Source organism: Pongo abelii, chromosome 22, assembly GCF_028885655.2.
Source record: "Pongo abelii isolate AG06213 chromosome 22, NHGRI_mPonAbe1-v2.0_pri, whole genome shotgun sequence".
NCBI lineage: Eukaryota > Metazoa > Chordata > Mammalia > Primates > Hominidae > Pongo > Pongo abelii.
The window spans coordinates 53,440,947-53,452,564 of record NC_072007.2 but is presented as its reverse complement, the minus strand read 5'-3'; the positions used below and the strand labels follow the sequence as shown (position 1 = coordinate 53,452,564).

The window sequence follows — 11,618 nt, the reverse complement described above, 5'->3', positions numbered from 1 at the left end:
GAGAGGTTGGGGCTGCCTGAGGCCCCACATTAATAAAGTTCATGCCCGTACTCTCACCTCTGAACTAAGGGAGCTGGAGACACAACACAGTGCCTCAGTTTTCTGTAAACCAATGAAAAACATTTCTTGAAACAATGCAGTCAGCTGTCACTACTAATCACCAACAAGACTCACAATTTTGGATGTGGTTTTTAAAATACTAAGTCTGCTGACTTTAGCCTCTAAGCATGAACAGTTGTTGGGAGTTATAACACTCTGGACAACAAAGATTTAAAACCCTCTGAAATTGTTTTAATGTATCTTTAAATCTTCAGGAACTTTCTTGTCATGAAAATTTATAATATGAACTATAAAAGGGTTATGTTACCTTACTATATTATGTTACCTTACTGATGAATCATTATCTTCTTGTAACTATCAGAATAATTAGATTTATGGAAAACTATAATAAAAAACATAAAAGCTACCTGTTTCCATTTTCTGCCTGAACAGCCAATGAATGAACAAAGTAAGGAATTTAAGAAAAGATTCTTGGACATGTAAATGGACCTGACTAGTCTGATGCAGTGTGGTCCTAGTTTCTCAATAGGCAGGGGTGACTACAGACCCTACATGTCACCAGAAAACATGAAAACATTCTCAATGTTTTACATAAAATGGAAAAGCAGCTTTTGGTGACATGAGCTTTATAAAATAAAACATCCATAAAGCAAGTTTCTATTTTTAATTTTTTTGCTTTGATAAATCAATTGCTTCACAAAAATCCTTTTTAAAGACAACAATCCAAGAAAACATATTGTTACAGTATTCACATTTCAAAGATTGTCAGTTTCAAAGACCGAATATAACTAGAACGAAAGATTGCTGAGTTCTTTCTGTCTCTAAGTGCCAGGAATGGGCCTTCGCAAGGGGCAGAACCCCCGCTGGGCACCCTGGAGTTAGTCTCAATGAAAAGTGCCCATTGCTACCTCACACAGGCAGGAGACGGATCACTCTCAGGTCACACAGACACAACTCCCGGAGCCCTTAGCTGTGAGAGTTTCTTTTGCATACTGGATAAACACTTCCACTCATCTTACTATCTGGAATCAAAGCGCAAAGGCCAAGCTAGTCCCTCGGCAGGAGCAAGCTGGAACCCAGCACAGCCGCCCTGCCACTCCTGCTCCACAGGTGCAGGGCAGGAATAATAGCAACATGCTAAATTTGGGTCTCAAGACACATTCAAAGGGAGCCTTCGTAGGGAAAAACTCAACAAGAATAAAACTGGGACCGAATCTGATCATTTAAAATGAAATCTTAGAGGGGTCACACTTTTACAGATTCTCTCCACTGTCCAAGGGCTGGAGAACAGGTGTTTTAAGGTGCCAACTGACCTCAAACATGCTGGGCAGTGATTTTACAAACTGAAATGGCTTGCCATGTAGAAACTAGTTAAAAGCACCCATTGGAGAGAGGTTAAAAGAAACTCAGGTTATGTCCATAAGCACCCTTTCTCTAAGTGATCTTTATCTTATTCCTCCTGAATTTAGTAAGAATTAAGGAAAGTTGAAGAAAGTTTTCAGCTGGAGAGAATGCACACTGTACCATTCAGCATGGATGTTTAACTCTCAGGCCAGAGCTTCCCAGTGCCACCAAGGTTCAGGCAGTGCTCTCTTTTTATAGATGGGGGTCTCACTGTGTTGCCCAAGATGGAGTGCAGTGGCTATTCACAGGTGCAAGCATAGTGCACTGCAGCCTCAAACTCCTGGCACATGCCATCCTCTGCCTCAGACTCCCGAGTAGCTGGAACTAGAGGTACGCACTCTGGTCAGGGGCAGCACTCTTAAATTCAATCCACTGCTTAGTCAATGTGATTTCTAGTGGGGGAAAGAAACAGTGACCTATACATGAGTCTACATTCTGTGAATGGCTTCCACTAATCTACACTAAAGAGCAGGCAGCCGAAGAGATGGAGGGTGGTGAGGGATGAAGAGACAGAGGGTGGTGAGGGATGAAGAGACAGAGGGTGGTGAGGGAAGGAGGAAGGGGTGGCTGGCTTTCATGGGTGCTTATTTTAAGAAGTCCAACAAAGTTGGAACTTAAGTTAAAAATGATCTTGTAGACTTGACTTAAAATATGAGAAAACAGTTCACAAATGAGGAACGCAATGGTGGCTTTAAGATGTCATTCTCGGCCGGGCGCAGTGGCTCACGCCTGTAATCCCAGCACTTTGGAGGCTGAGGCAGGCGGATCACCTGACGTCAGGAGTTCGAGACCAGCCTGACCAACATGGAGAAACCCGTCTCTACTAAAAATACAAAATTAGCTAGGCGTGGTGGCACATGCCTGTAATCCCAGCTACTCAGGAGGCTAAGGAAGGAGAATTGCTTGAACATAAGAGGTGGAGGTTGCAGTGAACTGAGATCGCACCATTGCCCTCCAGCCTGGGCAACAAGAGCAAAACTCTGTCTCAAAAAAAAAATGTCATTCTCTCCCCAAAAGACTTGATAACCAAGTCTTTCAGTTAAAGCTCCTGAAAGATTTTAAAATAAATTTCTGTGTGTTTCCCACTGACTTCTTAACCTCAATTAATATATTCTTTTGGGAAAAGTCAATTCCAGAAAAAACTCTTCACTAGCTTAAAATGTCCCTTGGCTTACAGCCAATCATTACTGTTGAATCTCAAGAATTGAAGACGTTCCCGACCCTGTAAACAAATGAACTTCAGCCATACCATTTCAGATGATATGAAGACATTCTGTATGAAACACCGTGGCCTGTTTTCTGAGAAAAAGCACCACTCCTAAGTAAACAAATGAAAACAAATCAAAACCAAAGAAAACAGAACCCAGCCCACTCTCTCGGTTCATCTTGTTACCAGGAAACAGAAGTCCTACAGTTATTCCAAATCTCATGTGGTCAAGTGAGCAGGAGGGCTCTGAAAAGTCGAAAGCAACAACGTACAAGAGAACGCTGACACCAGGAGACCAGCCACAAACGCAAACGTAGGAGCCAACCCGTGGGGGCTGCCGAGGCGCCCTCGCCAAACCAACTCACCGCTGGGACTCCAGGGATGTCTGCTAGTTAAGTAATAAAGTCTGAATATCTGCTGTTTGCCCTAGCTCTGAGCCAATGGGGTAGAGCACATTTTATATTAGTTTATAATAAACATTCTGTGCATGACATATTTTGAAGTTAAAACTTCTAAAACAATACACAGCTAACATGGTAAAGCAACCATGCAACTGTGGTCAGATTTAAATTAGACTGGAGTATGTACGGTGAGAGCTCCTAAAGGATCACTGGCTACCATTTCACCTCACTTACCCGAAGTCCTATTTAGCAGATACCTTTCGATATATGTTTAGATCAAGTGTAAAATGCAATCTGAGCATTACATATCAACAAAAATTTGCAGATATCAAAATTTCATTAAATAGCTGTTTCTTTTATAGTAGTAAATGTTCATCACTACCCTGGGAGAGCAAAGAACCATGGAACGGTAGCTAACTTTGGGCAGGTTCATTAAATTTGGTCAATTCAGAACATTCCAAATTGAAATATTAATAGCAAGCATGTATTGTTTCTTCTCTAGAAATTTTATCCTCAATATAGTCATCATCCAATTCATAACGAATTTATAAAAATAGCTTTTTTATCCAATAATTCCAGCAAGGTAAAAATAGGAGTTTCTTTTTCTATATAGCAAATGAAACAGGCTCACTGAACATGAGGGGACTTAGGCTTGCTAAGCTTGCCGTCCATCCACTCACGATGAAACCACACTCAGTCTAGGCGTGTGCCGTTGTCACCGCACACTGGCAGTTTCGGGTGCAGCAGCTTCTTTCAAATCCATGGGCCACACAAATAAACCAGCCCACTGAGATCTGCTGGAACCACAGAACTAAGTGAAAACCGCATCACGGTTTAGAAAATGGCAGCGCTATTCCTTAATCTAATTAGGGATTCAAGGTGGGGAGGGAGTGGTGTGTCATTCCTCACAATCTAGCGTTAAACCTTTAAAGAATTTCTTTAAAAATCCACACACGCACACACGTGTGTGCACATGCACACACACACACACACACACACTTGAAAGAAGTCGCTGCACCGGCAAAGACGCGCTTTAAGCTTACTATGAAATACAAAAGTGCACTCTTCTATATCTACATATAAAACATATTAGAAATAAAACTGTGTAAAATGTTTGCTGTGCAAACTCTAAAAAGTCAGGTGCGTCTGCTCCTGCCCCTACTGCAGGGAGTCACTGTTCTCCAAGACCAGCCCGCTGATGTGGGTGGGGGCCAGGGCACCTGCGTCCTCCTCTGTGCTGTCCACAGATTCATCCTCGCTCTGCCCTGCCATCATGACCTGCTGCACCGCCAGGGTGGCCCCGTCCGAGGACAGAGACTGAAGGCTGTCCACGTTCATGTTCACGGGCGTGGTGATGGTGACAACAGCTCCTGCAGCAGGATGAAGGTGTGTCATTATTTAAATTAGTACTCGCAGAAAAACACTTTATTACTCAATTGGGTGCTGTTTGCTTGTTTGACCTAAAGTTAAAAAAAAACACCTATATATGTTTAGGCAATGTTCAACAGGCATTTAAGAAACTGTTTCTGGGCCGGGCGCGGTGTCTCATGCCTGTAATCCCAGCACTTTGGGAGGCTGAGGCGGGAGGATAACGAGGTCAGGAGATCAAGACCATCCTGGCGAACACGGTGAAACCCCATCTCTACTAAAAATAGAAAAAATTAGCCAGGCGTGGTGGTGGGCGCCTGTAGCTACTCCCAGCTACTCGGGAGGCTGAGGCAGGAGAATGGCATGAACCCGGGAGGTGGAGCTTGCAGTGAGCAGAGACTGCGCCATTGCACTCCAGCCTGGGCGACAGAGTGAGACTCCATCTCAAAAAAAAAAAAAGAAAAGAAAAAAGAAACTGTTTCTGAAATCAGCCTCAGACCACCCTTGGCCTAAGAACAACTTCAGTGGAGACCAGGAGAAACAGAACACAGATTCGTGAAGCAAAAGGTACCGTAATAACAAAAAATCCAAAAACACAGAAGAAAGACACACAAGAAGAATATAGCAGAGAAACAAAGTGAAAAGGAGAATACAGAAAGAGGAAGGAAGATTTGTGTGAAAGAAAAGAAAATCTTGTCACATGCCAGTGCCTGTTGTAAAACCTAATAGCAGAAGATGGAAATGGCCCAAATATCCATGAGCAAGGCCCAAATCAAAAACACTCAACAATGGAGAGGACAGGCACAGTGGCTCACAACTCTAATCCCAGCACTTTGGGAGGCCAAGGAGGGAGGATCCTTTGAGCCCAGGAGTTCCAGACCAGCCAGCCTGGACAACACAGGGAGACCTCGTCTCTACAAAAAATTTAAAAATTAGATGGGCATGGTGGTGCATGCCTGTAGTCCTAGCTATTCAGGAGGCTGAGGTGGGAGGATCACTTGAGGCCAGGAGGTCCAGGCTGCAGTGAACCAAGCTTGCTCTACTGCACTCCAACCTGGGTGACAGAGCAAGACCCTGTCTCAAAAAAATAAAATAAAACAAAACATTGAACAATGGAATGCTATGATGCTACTAAACAATACAGTGGACCAACATTTACTAATTTGTAAAACTCTGCAAGATGTATTAATAAGTAATGAAAGAAAGTAGAGACAGTGTTATGTGATATGCTAACATCTGGGTAAAATTTTAAAAGAGGCCCGGGCATGGTGGCTCACACCTGTAATCCCAGCACTTTGGGAGGCCGAGGTGGGTGGATTACGAGGTCAGGAGTTCGAGACCAGCCTTTCCAATATGGTAAAACCCCATCTCTACTAAAAATACAAAAATTAGCTGGGTGTAGTGGCATGTGCCTATAGTCCCAGCTACTCGGGAGGCTGAGGCAGGAGAATCACTTGAACCCAGGAGGCGGAGGTTGCAGTGAGCTGAGATTGTGCCACTGTACTCCAGCCTGGCGACAGAGCGAGACTCTGTCAAAAAAAAAAAAAAAAAAAAAAAGATTTAAAGAGATACACATTCATTCATTCATGTCTGTGCGTACAATATCATATTATGTATGTACTGGAGCTTGTACAGGAAACTGGTAACAATGATTGTCTCTGGAGAAGCAGAAGCCAGATGGAAGAGAGATTTACTTTTCGCTGAATATTCTTGCTCGAATGTCTTTCCTCAATAGATAGGTATTGCCTTTTCTGACAGAGGGAGACAGAGAAAGAGGGAGAAAGAAAGAGAATAACTTTCTAGCTATACATTCTTTAAAGAAATCACTACACATCCAAACCTAAAGGATGCAGCCACAGCAGTACTTGAGGACACTCTGGTTTAAATGCACGTAACACAACTCAAGAAAGGCTAAATGGAGACAAAATCAGTGTGATTCACAACCCATCCTAACCTGAGGGCCAGCACCCCCCACGGAAAGTCACCTGCGCATTCAGTGGAGAACCCATCAGCACCTGCTTCAAGCAACTGACTTGAGGCTGGGGGAAGAACCATCTGAAAAGACTACAGAGAACAGAGCCCAGCGCTCACACAGGTAGCCTGGAAAACTCATTGTCTGCAGGCACTGGATGGAGAACTCAGGAAGGTCTGGCCTCAGCTGGGATAATCCGTGCTAGCCTGAGCACTGCTGGGGACCACCCACAAGGATCACACTGCTCCCAAGTGACCTAACTGCAGTCCAGAGCCAAGCTCAAGAAGACTTACAGGAATACGAAAACATCCAGCACCTCAAAAGGCCAAATTCCCAATGCCTGGCATCCAGTGAGATGACCAGGCATGAAAAGAGGCAGGGAAACCCATCATGAGGAGGAAAATCAATCAGCTGAAACTGACCCAGAGCCGACAGATGTTAGAATCTGCAGAGAAGGACATCAAAACAGTGGCAGCAACTGTATTCTGTGTGTTCAAAACTTAAGTAGACTCATGAAAGACAGAAAGACTCAAACAGAACTTCTGGAGAGATGAAAACTACAATGTCTAAGATGAAAACCACACTGGACGGGATAAGCATAAGATGAAGCAGTACAGAAGAAAAGATTAGTGCGGCGGAAGGAGAGTCACAGAAATCACCCAAAATGAAACACAGAGAATCTAACAAACTGGAAAGAACATCAGGAACTGTGTGAAACTTTTCACCACCGAATACACAGGCACTGAAGTCCCTGAAAAGGGCTGCAGGAGGAAGGTCAGCAAATATGGTTGAAGAAAGAACCGCCCCAAACTTTCCTAACTGAATAAGGGTCTATCGCTGCCAGAAAAGAGAAAGAGGAAATACCACCATTTACATACACTTAAAAACACACGCACACAGGCCAGGCGGGGTGCCTCACCCCTGTAATCTCAGCACTTTGGGAGGCCAAGGCGGGCGGATCATGAGGTCAGGAGATCAAGACCATCCTGGCCAACATGGTGAAACCTCGTCTCTACTAAAATAAAAAAAATTAGCCGGGTGTGGTGGCAGGCACCTGTAGTCCCAGCTACTCGGGAGGCTGAGGCAGGAGAATGGCGGGAACCTGGTAGGCAGAGGTTTCAGTGAGCCAAGATCGCGCCGTTGCACTCCAGCCTGGGCGACAGAGTGAGACTCCGTCTCAAAAAAAAAAGCAAACAAACAAAAAAAACCAAAAACACATGCACACAAAACCATCCAAAATATGAAGACCTCATGCAAACAGAAAGATGCCTATAACACACATCCGAATGGCTGCCTGTCAGGGCATGGAGGGCAGAGCCACAGGGAATAAGCCAAAACAAGAGAAGCGTGTGGAGGATGAAGAGAAAGAAGCCACATGGTGAGAAGGGGGTAAGTCCCTCCTCCACACCCGGAGTCGGAGGGAAAAGGAGAGCAAACACAGAAGCAAAGGAGAAGATCCACGGTCCGTGACTGTGTCTTCGAGACAGAATTAATGATTTCCTATCTCTAGCATGTGTTTTACATTCTCTACCACTGGTGCTCCTAACTCTTACTGAGAGCTCCCATGCACCCACAATGCAGCTTCCTCATGTTTTAGTTGCAAAGAAAGAGAACCACGTACTTTTGTTCACCACATTACCTGAGGCTCACAGCTAACAGGCCTGATCCAGGCCTCTTGTTCATAATCCCCACCCCATGGTCCACCATGTCTGGCCTTGGCCGTCCACCTGTACCTTCCGACATGGTGAGCTCGCTCGGCGGTGGCTGTGCGACTCCTGATGCAATAGAGTCAGGCCAAAACCTCTGAACTGGCCGGTTCTGAGCAGTTTTTTTCTTTGTTTTGGGGGTCTCTGAACAACTTGAATCCAACATTGGCTGAAGAATTCGTCTTCTGGCATTGATGAACCTGGAGTCGACAAAGAGAAGCTTCCATGAAAACAGTCTTCGTAAAGACCCTATACAGGATCAACAAATCCTTCTAACAAACACGCTGCTCTATGAACCACGCTACAAAGAACGACTCAAGTTCTCCACTGTAATAACTACTTAAGAGGACTCAACAGCTATTCTAAATTCTCTAAATGCCCAGAAACACAGAGCCTGTTGTAAAAATCATGCAGATAAGGACCAACTCGTCCATGGCACTTTTTTTTTTTTTTGCCTCAACTCCTTTCGTGCATGTTGGTGAACTAGATACTCATAACAACATAGATGATGCTGTTGAATTTGTGAATCTGCCACTATTTTCCCTAAGGAAGAAAAATGTTAAAAAAGCAAGACTTTCTGTAGTGGCATCATGCCTGAGACGATCGGGCAGTCTGCACTCGTCTGGACGTCACCAGATCACCAATGTGGCCGAGCCTCTGGACGGCAACGTGTCTGAACCATCAGAGAATGGGACTGCCACCTCCTCTTGTTTCACCACAAAGCACGATCGAAGGCAAGAGCTGCATCTTTTCAAAAACCATTCCCAATGATGAGCTGTTTCTTAGATGACTGAAGGCGTAAGTCATCCAGTGGTCCTAGACATGTGGCTAGCACAGCACATAGGCACCAGCAGTGATGAAATCCCTGACAGACGTTAGCGACTCTTGTCAAACTAGGAACTCACGCCTGTGATAAGACCCCACAGAGAACGAGACCAGCAACAATCACAGGTTGACAAGGCAGGCTGGACATTGTTTTTGTATTTTCGAGATGGAGTCTCGCCCTGTCACACAGGCTGGAGTGCAGTGGCACGATCTCAGCTCACTGCAATCTCCGCCTCACGGGTTCAAGTGATTCTCCTGCCTCAGCCTCCTGAGTAGCTGGGACTACAGGTGCCCGCCATCTCGCCCAGCTAATTTTTGTATTTTTAGTAAACAGGGGGTTACACCATGTTGGTCAGGATGGTCTCGATCTCTTCACCTTGTGATCTGCCTGCCTTGGTCTCCCAAAGTGCTGGGATTACAGATGTGAGCCACTGCACCCGGCCCAACAGTCACAGGTTGGCAAGGCAGGCTGGACATTGTTTCCTATCAAATGAGTATGATAGCAATCTCAAAATACATTAAGATTAAAGGCTGCTGTCTTCAGTTCCCATTCTTATGCTCTGAGCTGTTGCCTTTAAATGTGAGAAAGTGCAAGAAGACTCAAATCCCCAGGCCGGCTTTTCCTCCTGCAGTGACTGGAGGACAAAGATAGCAACCCAGACATGCGTTCTGCTGCTCCCACCACCCTACGCCACCGACTGGGCCACTTTGCTTCAAAAAGAGCTGCAATGGAAAGAAACAGAAGGAAAAACAACATTTGTCCCATGAAAGCACCTATCAAACCAGAACCCGTCCAGATTCACGCATTACCCCTAACCTAATGCAGAAGCAGCAATACCAACCATGCTTAAGGCCTCGTTTCTGTCTTCTTTTTTCAGTAACATGAATGATAAAGTAGTTGACCTCTTGCTAGAGTCACACATTGCTCATCTATTAAAAGCTAGACTTCTCTATCTGGATAGCTGAGTAGCCATGTTCACGATATCAGGGAAACAAAAGCATTACTTTTAGACTCAGATTCTACTCTGGTTTGTCACTGTGACAACTTCTCTCTTTTTTTAATGCCCCCCTCTGCAAAACAACAAAACTAGAACTGGATCAGCTCTAAGGTTGCTTAATTTTAAAAGTCCAAGATTTAAAAATATCTACAATTATATTAGCACACGGTCTAATAATAATGAAGCAGATCGGATCCCGCCATGCTTCATTTAGAGGAACGTGGTGATCCCTGCAGCACAAGCTCCATGGCCACCCACAACCCCAACAAGACCTGGGAGGGAAGGCCCCACTGCTATTGTAATGTGTTGGTTGTTTTCTCTTTTTTTTTTTTTTTGAGACCGAGTCTCACCCCGTCACCCAGGCTGGAGTGCAATGGTGAGATCTTGGCTTACTGCAACCTCTGCCTCCCAAGTTCAAGCCATTCTCCTGCCTTAGCCTCCTGAGTAGCTGGGATTACAGGTGTGCACCACCACACGCGGCTAATTTTTCTATTTTTAGCAGAGACAGGGTTTCACCATGTTGGTCAGGCTGGTCTCGAACTCCTGACCTCGTGATTTGCCCACCTCAGCCTCCCAAAGCGCTGGGATTACAGGTGTGAGCCACCACGCCCGGCCTGTAATGTGTTTTTAAATCCTTCTTATTCAAAGCTGCTACCAGCAGAGGCATGAACTAATGACGGGTGTGTATATCTCACTCCAAGATGTAATGTTTGTAAATACAAAAGAAAAGAAAGTCACAAAAAGTAAAAGTAGCTACAAATATTAAAGATTTCAGAAATTTGGAATTTTTAAGTTATATTATTAAACTGTTATTATTACTAAAAATTAAAAGTTGATACTAAACCTAGATAAGACAATTCGTTATGCAACATAGTAGCAAGTCAGGGAACACCAGGAAATCATGAATGAAGAAAAGCAGGAGGGTGCTGAGCAGTGACGGGGCACCAGCACATGCAGAGAAGCATCCTTCCCCCTTCAGCCCACCGACCACAGGTGTGCCCCAACCAAAGTATGTGGTTTACACATAGACTCTAGGAAAACAAGCACATGAGCAGTATATAACAACCACTGCAGCAACAACATGCTCAGAATCTTTAAATTTTTGTTAATATTCTATTTAAAAGATTTAACAGGAAATAACGCAAATAGTATATTCTGTTGTGACTACCCAAATCTAAAAGAATGGCAAGAATGCAGGATCATGGAAGTACTCGTGCAACCCCGAAGCATACCTCCCGCACACACGACTGCACAAAGACGAAGACTTTCTTGCTGGAACTTCAACAAGTTCATATTTTAGCACAGTTAAGATAAAGATAATAATGTTTACAACTGGAAGAATTTGTGCTTTCTTCTTTTATGCATGCCAATTTTATTAAGCTGAAATTGTTTCCTACATCTGAATAATAAGTAAATTTAAAAAATGTGACAAGTGACTAATAACCAAAATGGAAGACCACTCCCCACTTCAGTGCCACCTAGGAACATGCACAAGCCCTTACTGAAGAAAACACATCTGGCCAGAGTCTAAGTGTCCACAGCAATGTTTGACAGCAGGACTAGAAGAGGACGTTTTATGAAATGTCCTCCTGGGTGTTTCTCTCCTAGGAATGGCTCCCAGACTCTTCTGTCGAGCAGGACCCCCACAAGAAAGAGTGGCAGAGGGTCCCCTCATGG

The 11,618-nt window shown here is 44.4% G+C and overlaps 1 protein-coding gene across 4 annotated transcripts in view; it reads right to left on the bottom strand.

Moving 5' to 3' along the window:
- Positions 1 to 709: 709 nt before the first annotated feature.
- Positions 710 to 11,618, bottom strand: part of PKNOX1 (PBX/knotted 1 homeobox 1) — a 69,214-nt gene continuing 58,305 nt past the window's right edge. For all 4 annotated transcript variants that reach the window (XM_024239296.3, XM_024239297.3, XM_054542596.2 and 1 more), the window contains exons 10-11: positions 8,146 to 8,318; positions 710 to 4,442 (exon numbers count right to left, since the gene is read on the bottom strand). In XM_024239296.3, the coding sequence (XP_024095064.2) occupies positions 4,231 to 4,442; positions 8,146 to 8,318 (385 nt within the window). In that variant the 3' untranslated portion in view covers positions 710 to 4,230. The remainder of the gene's footprint in view (positions 4,443 to 8,145; positions 8,319 to 11,618) is intronic.